This window comes from Gobius niger (genome assembly GCF_951799975.1).
Source record: "Gobius niger genome assembly, chromosome: 10".
Classification (NCBI taxonomy): Eukaryota; Metazoa; Chordata; class Actinopteri; order Gobiiformes; family Gobiidae; genus Gobius; species Gobius niger.
In genome coordinates this window covers 1561105-1581794 of record NC_136861.1, presented here as the reverse complement: position 1 = coordinate 1581794, position 20690 = coordinate 1561105, and the positions used below count along the sequence as shown (strand labels likewise).

Below are 20690 nucleotides of genomic sequence, written 5' to 3'. Positions count from 1 at the left end.
GTAAAAGGCCAAACAGAACAGTCAATATATGGCCCTTGTACAGCACTAAATCAGACTGAGATTTAGATTTAGATCTCTTTTTAATTCTTTATAGCCTGGATTTTGCATTTTCTTAAGTCTTGTTTTAATACACATGAATAACAGTGACTTAACAGTGGTGGACACATACGTTCAGTATGACGCTGTTTTAGTCAACGCACTCATAATTTTGACATTTTTAAAGATAGATACAGATACAGTGGGAGGAAAATGTATGTGAAGTTGAACACTTTGCAATTTCTCACATTTCTGCCTAAATTGGTCATAAAATGTGGTTTGATCTTCATCAAAATCATAAGAATGAATAAACAGTGTCTGCTTAAACTAATATCACCCAAACATTGGTTTATTATATTGGTTGAAGTAGACACTCTTTACACCGCGTTCCAAATTATTATGTAAATAATAATAATTTTCAGCCTTTAACTACTAAATCTCCAATGACAACAGTATTTAATTCAAAAATAAATATAATAAACAACTCAAAATTTACTCTTCCAAATTATTATGCAACTCATTGCTTCAATACATTTTAAAGGTTGTAATGAACTGAACTCATTTGTTGAATTTGCAGCATTAGGAGGTCATACTTACTGAAATCTAAATATATTTCAGTCAAAATAATCTTAACAGGTCAAGTTAGATTTTAACATAGGAGCCCTTGTTTGATAACAGCTTCAAAATTCTTAAATCCATTAAACTTGTGAGTTTTTGGACAGTTTCTGCTTGGATTTCTTTGCAGGATGTTAGAATAGCCTCCCAGAGCTGCTGTTTGGATGAAAACTGCCTCCCACCCTCATAGAAGTTTTTTTTGTTGAGGCCCCAAAGGTTCTCAATAGGGTTGAAGTCAGGGGAGGAGGGGGTCCACATCATGAGTTTCTCTCCTTTTATGCCCATAGCAGCCAGTGATGCAGAGGTTTTCTTTACAGTATGACATGGTGCGTTGTCATGATGAAGATGATCTTGTTCGGGAAAACACGGCTCTTCTTTTTGTACCATAGAAGAAAGTTGTCAGTCAGAAACTCCACATATTTTTCAAAGGTCATTTTCACACCTTCAGGGAGCCTAAAAGGGCCTAAAGGGGCCGACCAGCTCTCTCTCCATGATTCTGGCCCAAAACATGACTCCGCCCCCTCCCTACTGACGTCACAGCCTTGTTGGGACATGGTGGCCATTCACCAACCATCCACTACTCCATCCATCTGACCATCCAGGGCTACACGGCCTCATCAGTGAACAAGACTGTTTGAAAATGAGTCTCATGTATTTCTGAGCCACTGGAGCCGTTTCTGCTTCAGCTTCAATTAACCGTTTAGGGGAGGCCGGATAGAAGGTTTATGCACAATTGCAGCCTCTGGAGGGTCCGACACCTTGATGTTCGGGAGACTCCAGAGGCACCAGCAGCTTCAAATACCTGTCTGCTGCTTTGTAGCAGCTGTTCTATTCATCTGATGTATTTGTCTGGCAGAAACTGTCCTCATTGTGCCTTTAGCTGCACAAACCCGAGTGTGCTCTGAATCAGCCACAAATCTCCTAACAGGTTTTCATATTTAGTCCAAGGCATTCAACTATTTCACATTTTTCATCAGCAGAGAGATCCTTTTTCTTTCCCATATTGCTTAATAATGTGGAATGTCCTTTTTCAGTAGTTTTCCCCTTAACTGGGCTTAACCTGACAACTAATCATCACAGGTCTCTGAGTTATCCAAAGAGACCCGAGACACAATACCATCCAATTTTTCATTGAAAACCTTTTCTTTTACCTTTATGACATTGAAATACATTTTACATAATTATTTGGAACGCGTCGTAATCATTCTTATGATTTTGATGAAAATCAGACCACTATGGATGGATGAATGGATGGATGGATGGCTGGCTGGGTGGCTGGATGGCTGGATGGATGGATGGATGGATGGATGGATGGATGGATTTTAAAACGTGATACATAGAGTGCAGACTTCACACATCAGGATATTTCCAATAATGAATCATCCCAATTAAGCCGATTTGTGTCACACGCGAGACCAACAAACTGAGTCCTTTGATGAAACGTTAGGCTCAGACTTTCAGGACAATTGGACATGACAGAGACTGGACACATCAGCGGTCTGTGCTTTCATGAACCCTATCTACTGCTGGAGCAACGATGACAGCGGCCCTGTGACTGACGCCCTCTCCTCTCGTCCAGCACTGCTCTGTTAGGCTGTGGATTATAGACCCACAGACTGTACAAAGTCTGGGACTTTCTTTTATGACAAGACCCAAGCATGACTTAAGTGATACTGCATGAGGGACCGTAAGGGACAAAAATGACTCTTCAGTCATACTCACAAGTTGTATTGTGTATAAGAGAGATATGTGTTAACTGTGAGAGACAGATGTTGTATGTATGCCAGAAGTAGTATGTGTATCTAGAAAACTTGTCCCTTACAGCCCCTCATAGTAGGGCGCTTTATGACAGTCTCCAGGTCTCTCGGTCTCCTGGTGTCCTGTAGACCCAGTGGACAGATGCGTGGCGGTGGTAAGTCTCCAAATTGGCTGTTGCCATATCGCAAGCGAGAATCATAAATATCAAATGTGTTTGCATGTTACGATTTGAGGATTTTGAGGTGCCGACTCGACAAATAGTCACACGAGGTGCGCCACTACAGTTGCGAGAAATACTTATCGGGCTAGGCCTTCTCAAAAACAAATAATCAGGATAAATATCGGGCTAAGGATCTGGTGAGTCAATATCGATCACAATTCACCTCACCTGACTGCAATACATACTGTAAAAGGAACAATGCACTGTGATTTTCATGTCTTCATAGATCTGTACTTCTACATGAGAACAACATTGAAGATGCCTGGGCTACATTCTCTCTCAGGGAAAGAGACAGTGGAGACAGGACATCTCAGTCCTCAGCTTCTGCTTTTGGACACAACATTAACAATACATGTGTGGGATGAGCCAACGGTCTCCTTACGCTCAGTGCTTACCTTGATGGGGTCCTCGGGCTCTTGCTGCAGTTGGTAGGGCTGCAGTTGTTGAAGATGGTGGTGCTGTTGCAGATAGGACTGCGTCTGTGAGTTCTGGGAGGCGTGGTGCATAGGGCTGGGGGGCGGGGGCAGCAGCTGTGTGGGGGCGGGGTCATATCGGTGCTGCTGAGGCTGCATGAACTGTGGCGGAGTGTACTGTTCACAATGAAACGGCACATTCTGTATCTTGTTAAAACCCTGAAGACCGTCATCCCGCTTGCCTCGGCCTCGGCCACGGCCGCGGCCACGCCCTCTCCCCCTCCCTCCGTTCCCTCGTGATTGCCCCCGAAACGCTGACGGCTCTGGGAGGGGCCGTATGCGCGGGCGCCCGCGGGGTCGAGGAGGACCTTCGCGCTTTGGTTTGGTGGGTTTCCTGCCTCGCTTTCTGGGGCCGTCCTGGCTGAGGGTTGGTGGAGAGCTAAGGGAGTTATAGCTGGTGGAGTAGCAAAAGTCCATATCCATCATTGGACTCGAGCTGTTTAAAGTCCCTCCAGGTCTTCGACAACTAGACACCAAGTCAGGGAGCACATCTGCAAAGCGCCGACTATTGAGGCGGATATCAGCGGGAACGTCGGCTTTGTCTTCATCCTCAAACTCGTACTCCTGCGCGTAGTGTTTCTTAGATTGCACTTGAGACTCTTGTCGGTGTAACAGTGACGGAAAACTAGTCTTCAGCAGTTTCTTGGGTTGGGGCGAAGAGAACACAGATGAGGTCAGACCTGTGCTGTTCGAAGCCAAGGTGGCATTAAGACTTTGGGACTGAATGTGACCGAGCTGATCTGCGTTTACTGAAGAGGGCGCTGAAGACGTCTTTGCGGACATGAAGTCTGGATAACTGCTCTCACTTTGTTGAAGGTTCTGCTGACAGAATTGTGCATAACTCTCTTCATTCTGATGGCTAAACATGTCAAAGGCCTGCTTAGCACCGGAGGACTTCAGGTTGTTATGCTCTTGCAGTTGACCCTGGGAATGGCACTCTTGTTCAGGCATGTAGGTCCCAGAGTCCCCAGCACAGCCTGTGTTATGATCCGTTGAACAGAAAATGTCCTCCATAGTTGGAAAGAATGGCTCATCTTCATTATTTACAAATGGTTCTGAGAAGCAGACTGAAGAGCCGAAGTGTTTGTCGTTCCTTGCATCTGATGTAATGCTGACATGTTGATCGAGCTGAGACTGTGACAGGTGGCCAGGCGTGTGCGTCCGCTGTTGCTGTGGCTCTGGAGGTTGGTTGAGGTGAAGCAGCTCTTGTTTGGCGCTGGGGCTCCACAGTGGTTGAGCCCCACTCCCTTGCCGTCTGCCCTCAACACCCATCCCCACCTCGGCTCTGGGTATGGCCCCCGCAGAGCCCCTGTCATACAGAGGCAGGGAGCGCTCCAGTGAGTCCTGCGAAGGCACAGAGTTAGGTGTGTACTGGGTTTGCTCTCTCTGGTGCACTCCAGGACTGTACTGGTTATCCATGCTCTGGGACTGAACATGGAGCTGCAGTTTAGAGGGCTGGGAATATGCATCTAACTGGGTCCTGCTGTGCATCACAGAGCTCGGTTTGTCTGGGTACGTTTTGGAAAGGTCTGCCTTGGCATTTGTAGCTGGAGAAAGCTCAGCCTGCAGCATGCAGGTTTGAGCAGAGAGGTCTGAGGGCGGGAGGGTCATCTCTTCGTGGAGCCTTGAAGGCGGCTCTTTGGAACCACTGGGAAATGAACCATGTGTGTATTGAGTACAGGGGCTACCCAGAGCAAAGGGGGAGCCCAGGGAGTGTCTCACTGCATCCGCAGAGGGGCTGCTTTTGAGGGGGGACTGTTTCGCCTCGCTCATTCCTGTAGCAGTTAACTTTGGTGCAGTTCTATCAGGCGTGCTTCTCTGAAAGTCTGTCAGAGGAGCATTTGAAGTTTCATGGTGTGTATACGCGTCTGCCCTCTCCTTTGGAACACCGGGACCTACGTACTGATGTGCATAGTCCGGCACAGGATGGGTTCTCGATCTCTGTTCCTGAAGCAAACTTTCAACTCGTAATTCCTGGCTGTTTTTAGGATCAACTGTCAGAGTGCATTTCCCTGGCTGTGTGCTCCCGGAGGACTGGGCTGAGAGCGGGGACGTAATCCCAGAAAACATGTCCCCTTTAATGGACGGGGACAGTCCACACTTTGGATTGTATGTGCTCGTGTTACTGTCCTGACCCGTGTCCACGCTTTGTGACTCTGACACTAGGTCAGTTCTGTGGGCTGCCAGGCCTGACAAAGGTCTACCGGCTGAGGGAAAGGTAGGGCTCCCGTACTCAGCACTGCCCGATCTTTTCACAGAAACTTGGTCCAGATTGGAATCACTGAAGATGGAACCTCCAGAGCCTCTGCTAAAGCCCAGGTCCTGGGCAGGAGGCGGCCTGTAGCGTGGACTGGAGTAGCTCGGGTGCGTGGGTGTCTGCTGTTTGGGTGAGAAGGCCTGGCTTTGGTACAACGGGGGGCTTTGACTCATTTGACCCAGAGACTTGGGCACGCGTGGGGAGTTCATCGCGGGCAGAGAGGGCACAAGGCCTTGGCTGGGAGGCTCTGACAGGGACGTGGGTGGGACCACGGAGGAATCCATGGATCCACGTTGGTGAGATAGCGAGCCACTGTTGCTGTGAGAGAAGGAGGAGGCTGACGGAGGGGTGTGCTGGGGGTAGGACAAGAAGGAGGCTGCTTCTAGGGAGGAGTACCCGCTGCTCGCTTCCTCCGACGACATGTACGGACTCAAATAGGACTGTGCGTTCATCCGCAGCGAGGGCTTGATGTCCGAAACGGGGCATTGCTGCTCCATCGCTCTCTGCCGGAGGTCTGGTGAGTCGGCACAGGTAAGATACGGCTGCTGCATGGGAGTGGACTGACCCGACGGGATACTTTGGTAGCGCTTCATCATGTTGTCCTGTCCAGAAATGTCTCGATGCTGCGGGGTCTGACTAGAAGAGAACGCCGAGGTGTTATACAGCGGTGCAGACTGACCGTGGAGCTGCGCGGACAAGAAGTTCATACGAGGAGAAGGGAGGTGGCAGGGAGGTTTGGAAGGGACCTGGGACTCCTGGGATCTTCTGAAGAGGGAGTCCTGGGAGGAGAGCACCTGGCCGAAAGCCAAGCTGGAGGAAGCGGATTTCATGTGAAGGAGATAGTCGTGGGACGAGAGCAGGCTGGGGTTAAACGCCGCAGAGTCTGGCAGGGAGAAGGAGTGAGAGAGGGGTCTTCCAGGGAAGGAGCCTGGGTGCTGATAACTGGGCAGAGGTGGCATCGATGGGGAGTATCCAGAGCCAGTGTGTGTTCCTGTAAAGACACATCAAAATCATTACTTTACAGAGCCTCAGTCAGACTCTCCAATCCACACCAATAATGTGAACTCGGGACAGAAAGCAAAACTTTGGCATCTGGGTTGTGTCATAAACCCTGGGTACAAATCATTCGAGGTGGATCCATGCGTGGGGTTTCAATGGGTACGCACTACAGATGCGCAGGTCGGCTTTTTTTCTGACCCGCACCAACCCGACCCGCTGTAATTTAAACCCGACCCAACCGACCCAGATAAAAGCCTCTCAGTTTGCCGACCCGACCCGCACACATTAAAAAACTGCTGCATGAGTCACGCTGCAGCTGCTGTCACTCAAACGGGAGCGCGTCACGTGACCGTGAGTTTACAGTTGAGAATTAGCACTTGATGCTTTGTTTTGCTGCCGTGCCGCTGAGGAACCTTTAAAATCACTCATGGACTTATCAGGAAACGAGGAGCAGAAACTATCATGAGGCTTTACTTCTATCATGTCATGGACGACTCTTTCTGTCAAAGTAAACGGAGTTTGGACTAAAGTGGAGCAGCTTTACCTGACGCTAAGAAGCTGCTCTCCACAGGTAAGACAGAGGCTGCATCTTATATTTTAGTTTCACTTTGCTTCTTGTTGATGCATTACTTTCATCACATGTGCGTGTCTCTATGTGCTTGTGCACGGCTATTGTGCTGCATTTGTAGAGGTGATCAAAGTCATACAGAAGCGATAGGTCTGGTGACATTTAAACAAAACATGCTAATGATACATTTACCCCATAAAACTAAACATTCAACTAAGAATGCACTGTATGTTGTAAGCCAACAATGTAAAGACAAAAAAAAAGTTTGCCGTATAGTGGTGACCAAAATGGTTTCATGTTGACAGAATGCATTGTGTGTTGTTTTCGAGTCGGGCTGATCGGTCCTGTTGTATTCAAGTGATGATGAGCATTTGTCAAATCTAAAGAGAACACAGAGGATATCTAACATTAAAAGCTTATATTTCACTGGAGGATAGTGCAATGTCCATAAAGGCATTAAGGCAGATGTTTGTTTTTTCAAAGTTAATGGCCAGCATTAAATTAAAGGTGCAATATGCAACTTTTTGGTCAGCATGGTGCTTTTACTTTCCATCACATTGGTCTCTAGGACGCTCCAGGATCAATGCTGGAAAGTTTTCTCTCTCACCTGAAACCACCTTTTTTGTGGGGACCTTTAACTTGATCAAATTCAAGAGTCAGTTCTGTTGGTGCACTTAGTAATACGATCACTATGTTACAAAATGCTATATTAATCAAAAAGGCTCTGATGCATTTGCTTTGGCTTTACAGAACTGAGGTAGAGTCAACAAGCAAAGGTGAAAGGATTTGAGTTCAATATTTCAGATTATAAAAAAAGATGGAGACCAATGTGGCCCCACAAACCTTCACTATGAGTTTCAGGATTCAGTAGCACTGTTTTTCTTAGAATGACTGTCTGAAACTCTGTCCCTGCACAATTCAGGTGCTCGTTTATTACACATATAATTACGTACATGTATATTTACGTAAATATTGTATCTTTTATTTATCTAACTCTTGCCCCTAGAGGCCATAAGTGCCACTGCAGGTGTCATAGCAAGTTGTTTTTTTTACTCTTTAATTGTCCGTGAGAGTAAATACTACGCTGACAGAAAAGACAAAGGCACAGAGGGATATTGTTCATCCAATTACACAATGGAGATCATTTTTTTCACTCAGACTTGGCTGTAAATACTGTTTAAAGTGACGCTAGCTCCCAGTTAGCTTTGCCCGTTAGCCCGTTAGCTTCTTCTTCGTGATTCTATTGGCGTGTATTGCGCTTCCCACCCGGTGGCAGCAAAGTTGCAGGGATGGTTTTCTGTCCAAAGACACCAGGGGGGGATGAAAGACCCCCCAATCATCCCATTAACACTTGTATTAACCCCAGAGGGACTACGGAAAGGATTTATTAAGGTAAACAAGTTACTTAGTTCTGCTTTAAAGAGTGAATATTATCACTGAACATTTAGTGAATACTTGGACCAAAAGACATGCTTTTCTGCTGCACGAGGGCTGCTACATGCTACTTTGGCGTAGTGATGTCAAGATGAACCGGTTTCACACTACACGGTTATAAAAAGCTCTCGGTAGGTTCATCGTAAGAATTTTAGACGGTAAAGCTGAAGCAGTGTGCACTCACCGGTAAAGACTGACCAAACGGTGTCCGGTGTGAAATCCAGCCCAAAATACATGACGCCAACGGCAGGTTCAGTAATACAATGTGCAGCCAAAATCTCATCCATTTTCACATGGTAACTGCTGTTGCCAAAGGAAGAGTCCCAAAAGAACCATGCAGTGTTTGTTCATTTGTGTAGGTCACGCCTTTCTATTTATATTATAACTAATGAGACAACCGATTAACACAAATCCTGGTTAGTTTCTTCTTTCATTTTGATAATTGTGAATAAAATCACAATATTCCCCTCAGAATAATGGTGACTCACAAATGTGGGATGGTGACGTCCCCACGGTGGCGGTTGCTTTTGCTGTCGGTGCTTTGCGATGGAGGGATAAGTGTTGCCAGAGACCACGAGGGTAAACAGGAGGTGAGCAGCCACTAACAAGAGTCACTAAGGAAGGTTCAGAGATGTGACGAGCCAACGACATTGTAACATGGTCAAAAGCTCTAAAAGGGCAATGTTACCCCTCGTTAACACAGCGAGAGGCAATTCAAGTGTGCACTCTGCAGTTTTATGGCAGTGCTTATCCACCATCTGCCTATTGTTTACTTCGTAATGAGTGGCACTTGGCTAATTCCCCATTGGAATATGATTGGAACGGAAATAAGGCATCGTGGCATTTGAGTGAAAACTGAAAGTAACCTGATGAAGGGGCCAGGGCCTACAACTCTGTAACCCTCAAACTCTATGGTACTCATTCTCATCATGTTTGAATTTGGATAAACAACATATTAGATATACATAAAGAACAAGAAATATCTAAAAAATAACTACTTCCTCCTCAACTTCAGTCTTCTTCTTCTTCGGGTGATTTCCAGGGGGCTTCAACAGATAAGGCCCCATGTAAAGTGCATTACAAATAAAATGTATTATTATTATAATTATTATTATTATCTCCCTTTGTGGTCTTTGGTGACCAAGGCACATCCAGCAGCCCCCTCATTGGCCCTCACAGCTCAGGCTGGAGGATACGTTCATTTCAATATTTCAGTTAATTAAAGGAATAGGCCACCGTTTTTACATACTGATATATGCTCTTACCTCACTTTAGACGTGTTAATATATCCCCGTCTGGTCTTTGTCCGTGCGCTCTGCCAGGCAAACGGAGCACATACGCAGCCTCTCCCACATGTCACATAGCTCCAAAAAAGCTCACGATAGAAGCTACCAAGCTCTTCCACGTGTTCCCTATTTAAATAAAGTTACGTGAAGTGTTTTCATGCGAAGTATATTTACACAGAAATGTAACGTGTGGATTTTATAAGCAGATCAAAAGGGGGACTATATTGTGAGGCGTAATGATACGAGGAGTAAAACGTCCGCGCAGTAACTCCTAAAGACTTCCCCCGCTCACTTCCGTCAATAACCTTTAGGAGTTACTGCGCGGACGTTTTACTCCTCGTATCATTACACCTCACAATATAGTACCCCTTTTTATCTGCTTATAAAATCGACATGTTACATTTCTGTGTAAATATACTTCGCATGAAAACACTTCACGTAACTTTATTTAAATAGGGAACACGTGGAAGAGCTTGGTAGCTTCTATCGTGAGCTTTTTTGGAGCTATATGACATGTGGGAGAGGCTGCGTATGTGCTCCGTTTGCCTGGCAGAGCGCACGGACAAAGACCAGACGGGGATATATTAACACGTCTAAAGTGAGGTAAGAGCATATCACAGTATGTAAAAACGGTGGCCTATTCCTTTAAAGGACTTTTACAATCTGTCTTTTCTAATTTGTCTATTAAAGCAGGGGTTCCTAACGTTTTCAGGCCAACAAACAAACAAACACCCCGGGACCCCTTCTATAAAATGTAATAAGCATTTGTAATAATTAAAGGTACAAAACATTTAAAATCCGGTTTAATGATGTTCGTCTGGATACCCTGTTTTGACATTTGGCTTAATTCCACTAAAAGATGCTGTTTTCCATAGAAGAATGCATCCATTCAATATTGTCAATGTTGTCTAAAAATCATCTTGCGACCCCCACTTTGGGAACCACTGTATTAAAGGTCCGATTGTGCTTTCAGGCCTTTGGACACCATAGCTTGGTCTATTCTTTTCTGTAGAAATAGAGATTCCTCAAGGCTCGATGCCAAACCTAGTGTGTGAAAACACCAGCTGAGGGTGCAAAGACTGCGTTTAGTAAACCACCACCAATCAAGCAACAAACTGGAACTGAGCCAAAAACAATCTGCACTGGCACTGAGCGTAGAGGAAGGTCTTTGAGTGCTGAAATGAGCTTCAGTACATCATGACACATCTTTATGTTGTACCATGTTTTCAGTATTATAGCTGCTAAAAGAGTTTTCCTTACCATTCTGCCAGAAGGGTCCGCTAAACTGTGACATGTGTGAGTCCATGGCCGATAGTCGGTTTGTGAGGGCGGCCTCTGGACCCGTGGACCTGCCGTCCAGCAGCCCGGACACGCCTGTAAGAGCCAGCACAGACAGGACTCAGCTTTGTGGCTTCAGATTAGTGTGAATTAGCTGATTTACATGTAACTGGAAATGAAAATGTCCTGGGTGTGAAAGAGTGTCTTACCGAGGGAGCGTCCGGCGGGAGTCCAGGCCGTCCCGTGTCGGCTCCGTCCCAGCTGAGGAGCGCTGAAGCTGGGCCCCTCGGAGTCTGAATATGAGGAGCCCATCCCATACATCAGACTGCAAGAGGAGCACACCACAGTATGGGATTTGTATTATTCTGTATATCATGAACATAATGTCTTATATCCGCTTATACCTTATATCAAATATGGATTTGACTGATATATCAGTTGTAATGTCTTCATTGACTGGTTTCAGTCAAAACTGCAGGATTTACCTGATATAAAGCAGACGCTTTGCCACAAACCAAAGCTTCTTCTGGGCTGGATCTATGGTCATGGTCATGTGCCACGGCCCTCTGTTACACTTTGTGGTAACTAATCCAGTCTCGAAGAAGCTACATGGTTTGTAGCAGAACGTCGGCTTTCAATCAAGTAAATCCAGCTGATTGGACACAATGATAATATTCTACATTTTCACAACACAATCCAACTTTCAACGACAGCATCAGTCAACAGCCATTGCATTTATGGCTGGGTTCAATACCAGTACTCATACTTGCAGTGTTGGGGAGTAACTAAATATATGTATTTCTTTTAAAGTTACACTTTTATTTGAGAGTATTTAGAATACAGTTACTTTCCAAATATCAAGGAAAAACATCCCAGTATAAATCATTACATTAAGAAAGGACTTTTAATGTTGACCTGTTTTAACTCCTAAAATAAAATCGATAATAGATAACTCAGTTTAATACAAAGACTGCACAGGCGTCACATGATGCTGTATCATCAAAACTTGGATCTAAAGACACCTGCTTTCAATACTTTCATGTTTTTTCGATAGCGGTAGGACCTAAACTTTTTGACCCAGCCCTAATTGGATTTTACACTGCCAAACCAAAGAAGAGTGGTGGTCTTTCAAACAGGGGAAGCTCATAATATTTCTATTCATTATCAGGGACCGACATAAACCTGCACCAGCATTGTACCCGACATTTGTACACACAGCCTTTTGTGCAAACAGGATTTATTTAGACTTTTGACTCATAGTTAAAATAAAAATGTTAAAATTCATCCATCCATCCATCCAGCTGTTGGAGTTGCCAAAATCCCATAGGACCAGCCCCTATGGTTCCTCCTGCAGGTGGTGGGTCCACAGAAGGGACCCTGAGCTGTTGTGTCTGTGTCATGAGGTAGCTGTAGCACAGAAATCACAGAAGTGCCTTTAGCTCTGAGCCTGTTCCTACACATGTTCTATTCCCATACAAATAGAGAAAACGGCGCAATACTAAAATACAGCGAGGTATGTTTCTTGGCATTAGTATAATTTCCTGGTTTCTCTATGACCTTATGAGACCAAGATAAGATGATGTTTACAGGCCACTGGATGTGTATCCGACACACACAAAAACAAAACTTTAATACATTTTATTTATAAGCCAATTTCTATCTAAAGTAAAACCTCCAAAGGTCTGTACACTCATGAATGATTTCTATCTTGTCTTTGACCTAACTGTGGAAAACATCTGGATCAGTGTTTGATGGCTAATGCTAATGGTTAAAGGAGAAATACATTGAGATGGCTGACGGACTGGATGACTTGCTAACTGTAGGCAAACTCTAGTGCATTTAGTAAGACAATTAATAAATACATTTGTGAAAGAAAATATGCTTAATTGGGATTTTTTTTTATTTAAATTTTGAGGGAAGTTCAGCTTCACTTGTAAATGAGGAGCCGTAAAGGGTGTTGCTGAACCTTAATCTGATCAACTGCAGCAGCTGCAGATCAGAACAGAAAGTTAAAGGACTATACAGAGTTTAAAAATATTAAAATGATGTATTTTCCTCCCCTTAAATGTTCGGCCATGTCCTAATGTGTAGAATGAGCTCAGACCTGTTCACCACAACTGCCTCTAAAATCCTGCACTGTCACAAAGCTGTTCATTTGGGTCTGAAGTGCTTAACATAGAAGGTGCCGTGTATGACCTGAGGTGGCAGTAGTGAGTATAAAATGACCAACTTGCATCGAGGCCCTTTAAGTCCAGGGCAGGTGCAACAGTTTTTGGTCTGGCCGTGTATCCGACACACCAATCAGAGCTGGGACTGAGTCCGCAGCCTTTTGGGTAAGCGCCATAAACTGTAAAATAAAGAATGGACTTTATTTGTTTATTTGGTTGGGACAGTCCATGTTAATGAACATACATGGGACTCATGCATGTAAACAGGCCACGCCAGATTGTACCACACTCACACTCTCAAACACAAGCAGGCCTATTGTACATGTTTTTAGTAGTACCCGGAGGAAACCTACACACAGAGAAAGGCCTCGTCCAGGTGGGAATCGAACCAGGGACCATGCCGCCCTTATTCTTATTCTTGCGACTTCCTTCTGTAAGCGTAAGGAAATGGCGGCGGAAGGCCCTGCTCCTACGGACTTTCTATTGAAACTTTTTGCCCGTCTGTAAGTCATTATAGAACATGATTGAAATGATGTTTGTCTTAACATGAACAACATCGTCCTAATGTTATCCTTGTATTATTATTAATAATAGTATTTAATAACAGTATATAGCTCCAGTATTTAGCCAAACATACATAAGCTTGACCTGGCCGGCGCTGAACGCTGCCTCAGTCCATTCAGATTGTTATCGTCTCTGCCAGTGAGCCACTAGAGCCCTCATCAATTTGATCACAATTACAAAACATTTTTTGCAAACATCGTTCACCCCAAGGTGCAGCAACACTGTAAGCCTCCTCAGCTTCTTCTCTTCTTTTCCAGCACCACTGTCCAGACTCCAGGGCAGACCTTTTCTCATACTAATCCATAATTCTCTCTGTTTATGACAACACTGGGCGACTTCTCAGGGTCCGACCCTGACCTCACTCCTCTCTGTCAGTCAAAGCCATGGAGATTCTGACAGAGGTCATTTCTACAGCGCCCTCTGAATCCAAGAGCGTTCCCACTGATCTGCCTTATTTACCCCACACTCACCAATGTGGAGCCATTTGGGGTTTTGTTGGTGTTTTATTTCTTTTAATGTTAGGCTATTGTTGCAATGAATGTGAAGGTTGATGTCTACTCTGCCTGGACCTGCGGAGCCTCTGGATGGCAGGCTCAGGAAACAGGACTCCGCTCACAGCATGAGAGTACAGTGTCACATAAATGAGGAAACATCTTTGGGCTATTCATTTCATTCAATCAATGGGTTTTTACGCGTGACCGACCGTGATAGGCTGTAGAGCGGAGCGTCTGTGGAGCTGGTGGAAACAGATGCTGTTGTCAAGGCGACGGTAGGCAGGAGTGATGCTGGAGCGGGGCTAGCGTTTAGCTCGGCTCATTCCAGCACAGCGTCACGACGGAGCGAGCAGCAGCTTCAGCGGCTCTTTTGTCTGTGTGCTCCGTCTGTGAGCCTGCACCAGCCCAGCAGCGGGGATGGAGGCAGGCTGCAGCAGCAGGCTCCTCATGCATAAGGTCCCCTCACATCTATAGTCTAATCCATACCAACACATGCAGCTGCTCCAGCCTGACCCGAGACCACTACTGTGGGCTACACTGCCCTGAGCTCCCCGCTCCACCATTTTACTGTCAAACTGAGCAGACACTGTACAGCGCAGCCGTGCGCACATCACCTGGCTCACTGCTCGGTTTGGCTCTATGTCAGAGGACACGCTGCTCCCTGGCTCCTGGCCCCGTCCCTCCCGTCCCTGCCCCGGCAGACCCCGGCATAGCGCACGGAGCAGCGGGCTCTGAGCGCGCAGACAGCGGACAGTCGTGCAGCCCGAGCAGCAGCGACAGCCCACACTGTCTCAGCCTTTGTTCTGCTCCTTACGCACCTGGCTCTGGCGGACCTGTCGTACGTCCATGCTGTCCCGACCCCAGACACCGAGTCTCCGAAGGCTGCCGCGGAGAAGAGCCTCTCCATGGGCAGGCTGCAGGGCAGGCGGAGGGCAGACTGCGGGGGACGGGGTGGGGGTCTCCACTTCGTCTGAATATTTCTCCGTTTGACGAGCTGTACACCGCGCGCACACGTTTGTGTGCGTGAGGAAGAGGGAGGGGGGGTCTACCCGCTCCCGCCTCTCTCCATCACAGTCTATTGTCTCCTCGTGGCGCTAAATGATGTTTAAGTCCAGCGTCCTCCGTTCCACTGTGATGTTAGTTTGGCACATTTTGTTCAGAAGACGCCATTTTTCTGAGCAGCAGCACTGGAGTCCTGCGCGCTCCAGCGCAGGCACGCATCTGGCTCTGCATGTGGGGAACTTCCACACACGTGCGCGTGCACGCACTGCGCGCTCAGGACGTTCACTTTCATATTCAGACCGTACAGGCGCACCGTAACAGCTTCAGCCGCGCGGGAAATCATGCAGTATTCTGCCAATGGGAGGCGGTGACGTGTGTAGGTAACAGTAGGTTGTCATGTGTGTAGGTAACAGTAGGTTGTCATGTGTGTAGGTAACAGTAGGTTGTCATGTGTGTAGGTAACATTAGGTTGTAACGTGTGTAGGTAACAGTAGGTTGTCATGTGTGTAGGTTACAGTAGGTTGTCATGTGTGTAGGTAACAGTAGGTTGTAACGTGTTTAGGTTACAGTAGGTTGTCATGTGTGTAGGTAACAGTAGGTTGTAACGTGTGTAGGTAACAGTAGGTTGTCATGTGTGTAGGTTACAGTAGGTTGTCATGTGTGTAGGTTACAGTAGGTTGTCATGTGTTTAGGTAACATTAGGTTGTCATGTGTTTAGGTTACAGTAGGTTGTCATGTGTGTAGGTTACAGTAGGTTGTCATGTGTGTAGGTTACAGTAGGTTGTCATGTGTGTAGGTAACAGTAGGTTGTAACGTGTTTAGGTTACAGTAGGTTGTCATGTGTTTAGGTAACAGTAGGTTGTCATGTGTTTAGGTAACAGTAGGTTGTCATGTGTTTAGGTAACAGTAGGTTGTCATGTGTTTAGGTTACAGTAGGTTGTCATGTGTGTAGGTTACAGTAGGTTGTCATGTGTGTAGGTAACAGTAGGTTGTCATGTGTTTAGGTAACAGTAGGTTGTCATGTGTGTAGGTTACAGTAGGTTGTCATGTGTGTAGGTTACAGTAGGTTGTCATGTGTGTAGGTAACAGTAGGTTGTCATGTGTGTAGGTAACAGTAGGTTGTCATGTGTGTAGGGAACAGTAGGTTGTCATGTGTGTAGGGAACAGTAGGTTGTCATGTGTGTAGGTTACAGTAGGTTGTTACTTGTGTAGGTAACAGTAGGTTGTCATGTGTTTAGGCAACAGTAGGTTGTCATGTGTGTAGGTAACAGTAGGTTGTAACGTGTGTAGGTTACAGTAGGTTGTCATGTGTGTAGGTAACAGTAGGTTGTCATGTGTGTAGGTAACAGTAGGTTGTAGCGTGTGTAGGTTACAGTAGGTTGTCATGTGTGTAGGTAACAGTAGGTTGTAACGTGTGTAGGTTACAGTAGGTTGTCATGTGTGTAGGTTACAGTAGGTTGTAACGTGTGTAGGTTACAGTAGGTTGTCATGTGTGTAGGTAACAGTAGGTTGTAGCGTGTGTAGGTAACAGTAGGTTGTCATGTGTGTAGGTAACAGTAGGTTGTAACGTGTGTAGGTTACAGTAGGTTGTAACGTGTGTAGGTTACAGTAGGTTGTCATGTGTGTAGGTAACAGTAGGTTGTCATGTGTGTAGGTTACAGTAGGTTGTCATGTGTGTAGGTAACAGTAGGTTGTAACGTGTGTAGGTTACAGTAGGTTGTCATGTGTGTAGGTAACAGTAGGTTGTAACGTGTGTAGGTTACAGTAGGTTGTCATGTGTGTAGGTTACAGACTGTTGTAACGTGTGTAGGTTACAGTAGGTTGTCATGTGTGTAGGTTACAGACTGTTGTAACGTGTGTAGGTTACAGTAGGTTGTCATGTGTGTAGGTAACAGTAGGTTGTAACGTGTGTAGGTTACAGTAGGTTGTCATGTGTGTAGGTTACAGACTGTTGTAACGTGTGTAGGTAAGAATAGGTTGTTACGTGTGTAGGTTACAGTAGGTTGTCATGTGTGTAGGTTACAGACTGTTGTAACGTGTGTAGGTTACAGTAGGTTGTCATGTGTGTAGGTTACAGTAGGTTGTCATGTGTGTAGGTTACAGACTGTTGTAACGTGTGTAGGTTACAGTAGGTTGTCATGTGTGTAGGTTACAGTAGGTTGTCATGTGTGTAGGTTACAGACTGTTGTAACGTGTGTAGGTAAGAATAGGTTGTCATGTGTGTAGGTAACAGTAGGTTGTAGCGTGTGTAGGGAACAGTAGGTTGTCATGTGTGTAGGTTACAGTAGTTTGTAGCGTGTGTAGGTAACAGTAGGTTGTCATGTGTGTAGGTTACAGTAGGTTGTCATGTGTGTAGGTTACAGTAGGTTGTCATGTGTGTAGGTTACAGTAGGTTGTCACGTGTGTAGGTTACAGTAGGTTGTAGCGTGTGTAGGGAACAGTAGGTTGTCATGTGTGTAGGTTACAGTAGGTTGTCACGTGTGTAGGTTACAGTAGGTTGTAGCGTGTGTAGGGAACAGTAGGTTGTCATGTGTGTAGGTTACAGTAGGTTGTAGCGTGTGTAGGTTACAGACTGTTGTAACGTGTGTAGGTTACAGTAGGTTGTCACGTGTGTAGGTTACAGTAGGTTGTAGCGTGTGTAGGGAACAGTAGGTTGTCATGTGTGTAGGTTACAGTAGGTTGTCATGTGTGTAGGTTACAGTAGGTTGTCATGTGTGTAGGGAACAGTAGGTTGTCATGTGTGTAGGGAACAGTAGGTTGTTACTTGTGTACGTAACAGTAGGTTGTCATGTGTGTAGGTTACAGTAGGTTGTAGCGTGTGTAGGTAACAGTAGGTTGTCATGTGTGTAGGTAACAGTAGGTTGTCATGTGTGTAGGGAACAGTAGGTTGTCATGTGTGTAGGTAACAGTAGGTTGTAACGTGTGTAGGTAACAGTAGGTTGTCATGTGTGTAGGTAACAGTAGGTTGTCATGTGTGTAGGGAACAGTAGGTTGTCATGTGTGTAGGTTACAGTAGGTTGTCATGTGTGTAGGTAACAGTAGGTTGTCATGTGTGTAGGGAACAGTAGGTTGTCATGTGTGTAGGGAACAGTAGGTTGTCATGTGTGTAGGTTACAGTAGGTTGTCATGTGTGTAGGTTACAGTAGGTTGTAGCGTGTGTAGGTAACAGTAGGTTGTCATGTGTGTAGGGAACAGTAGGTTGTCATGCGTTTAGGTTGCAGTAGGTTGTCATGTGTGTAGGTTACAGAAGGTTGTCATGTGTGTAGGTTACAGTAGGTTGTAGCGTGTGTAGGGAACAGTAGGTTGTCATGTGTTTAGGTTGCAGTAGATTGTCACATGTGTAGGTTACAGAAGGTTGTCATGTGTGTAGGTTACAGTAGGTTGTAGCGTGTGTAGGCAACAATAGGTTGTAACGTGAGTAGGTTAATAATAATTACTTTGTTATTGGCAGGTTCTTGCCTTCTTGGCCTAACAAGATGAAAATCGTTCACAAATGAATTCAATAATAATATATGTGCTGTAATGGCCGTGTTTTTCATCCGCTTTTGTATTTTACTGCTTTTTGTTTGTGTTGTTTTTATCACAATCTTTTTTCACTTTAAGTAACTTTGCTCATATGCAGCAGACCACGACCGTAGCCCATGGTAAAGGTTGCCGGTTCCAATCCATGCTCCCCTTAGTAAATGACGTCACTGTGTCCTTGGGCAAGGCACTTCACCCACCTTGCCTGTGTGTGAATGTGGTGCACGTGAGAGTGGCCCAAATGGCTGATCTGACAGTAATCTAACAGTGAGTTCCCTGCTCCTGAATCTGTATCCTGTATCTGAGTCTTTCATCACTTACTAAAGTTTGGTACAATGATAATAGGATTTTTTTTTTTTTTAACCTATATAATGATGCTAATTCTCTTGACACAATCTTTCCCTTTCTACTACAGACTACTATCGTAGCCATGGGTAGGACTTCATGCATTTGTTGCATCCTTTCCATCATGAGCCTTACACTCTGGGCCACCGTCATATGAAAAGACATGTGAGGTACGACCAGTTACCGGTGACCAGTTAAGTGAGAAAATAAAACAGTAAAAACAGCAAAATACAAACCTGACGGAAAAGGCCACAAAATAACAGGTCAGTCAACAATTTAGAGACAACAGTACAAAAACGGTTTAATGTGTTAGTTTTTGAAAATGAATTAAAATGTATATATCATTACATTATTGGCTGAATTTATTACATTTGTGAACAATTTTCATCTTATCAGGCCAATAAAGTAATAATTGTTACATTATCGACCAGTAAATCGTTATTACATTATCGGCTTAGTACGTTTTGAAAGAGGCCAAATTTATTATGTTATCGGCCGTTATTACGTTATTGGTTCCTACAAGGTTCTTTTAATGCTTTTTAAATGTCTTAAAGGGGCTAGACGCAAGTTAGCCATTTTATACTCACTACTGCCACCTCAGGTCATACATGCAACTGCACCTTCTATATTAAAGCCTGTCCATGACGGCACTTTGGCCCCGAAGTAACACCTGAGTGACAGTGCAGGATTTTAGAGGCAGTTGTGGTGAACAGGTCTGAGCTCATTCTACACATTAGGACATGGTGGAACATGTAGGGGGAGGAAAATACAAACAACACTCCATATAGTCCCTTTAATGGTCTTGGTCCTTCTTTTTTTTTTTTTTTTATTACTTATATTGGTCTTGGTCCTTCTTATCTTTCAGAACTGCTTTTACCTTATGAACCTTCACGGCCCCTTCGCTCCTCCGGCAGGGGGCTCCTTATTCCTAAAGTCAACAAAAAGACTCAATATTACGGCCCTCGCCTCTGGAACCACCTGAGGAGGAGCTCAGGGCTGCAGAGAACGACAATGTTTTTAAGAGCAGGCTCAAGACCCACCTTTTAGATGATATCCATTTATTTTCAACCTTTTTATTTATTTATTCAGTTATTTTTATAATTATTTATGATTATAATTAGCTTATTATAGAGTTTTTATTGTTTGTATTTATTTATCTTTATTTAATGTCATTATTTGTAAATATTGTTTTTCTGAGGGCGCCCTCTGCCTCGGGTGCGGTACTGGCACCTGGCTGTGTGCGTGTGTGTGTGCGTGTGTGTGCGTGTGCGCGTGTGCGTGTGTGTGTACGTGCGGGCTATGGGAGGGGGTGGGGTTAGCATGAGTCTTATTGTCTGCTTCTATGTGCATGCATGGGTGGGCACGATTTGTTTTTAGTCTGTAAAGCACTTTGCACTACAGCCTTGTATAAAGGCACTCTATAAATACATTTGTATTGATTATCATGAACACAGACTAACATATATGATGATGTGTCGTGGTCACTGGATAAGGATCTGACCCAGGAAAAGCTCATTTGCATCTAAAGTCAAATCCCCAAAGGTCTGTGCATTCATTAATGATTTCTAACGAGGCTTTGACCGAACTGTGGCCGATGGTTGACAACAGCTGAAAACATCTGGATTGTTCATAATTTGCTATGATTGATGGCTAATGCTAACGGCTATAGGA

The 20690-nt window shown here is 45.0% G+C and overlaps 1 protein-coding gene across 1 annotated transcript in view; it reads right to left on the bottom strand.

The window, feature by feature from the left end:
• prr12b (proline rich 12b) overlaps positions 1–15456 on the bottom strand; it is a 38475-nt gene extending 23019 nt beyond the window's left edge. The window contains exons 1-4 of the mRNA XM_079564751.1: positions 14969–15456; positions 11134–11249; positions 10907–11020; positions 3025–6350 (exon numbers count right to left, since the gene is read on the bottom strand). Of these exons, the coding sequence (XP_079420877.1) occupies positions 3025–6350; positions 10907–11020; positions 11134–11249; positions 14969–15057 (3645 nt within the window). The 5' untranslated portion in view covers positions 15058–15456. The remainder of the gene's footprint in view (positions 1–3024; positions 6351–10906; positions 11021–11133; positions 11250–14968) is intronic.
• Positions 15457–20690: the final 5234 nt, after the last annotated feature.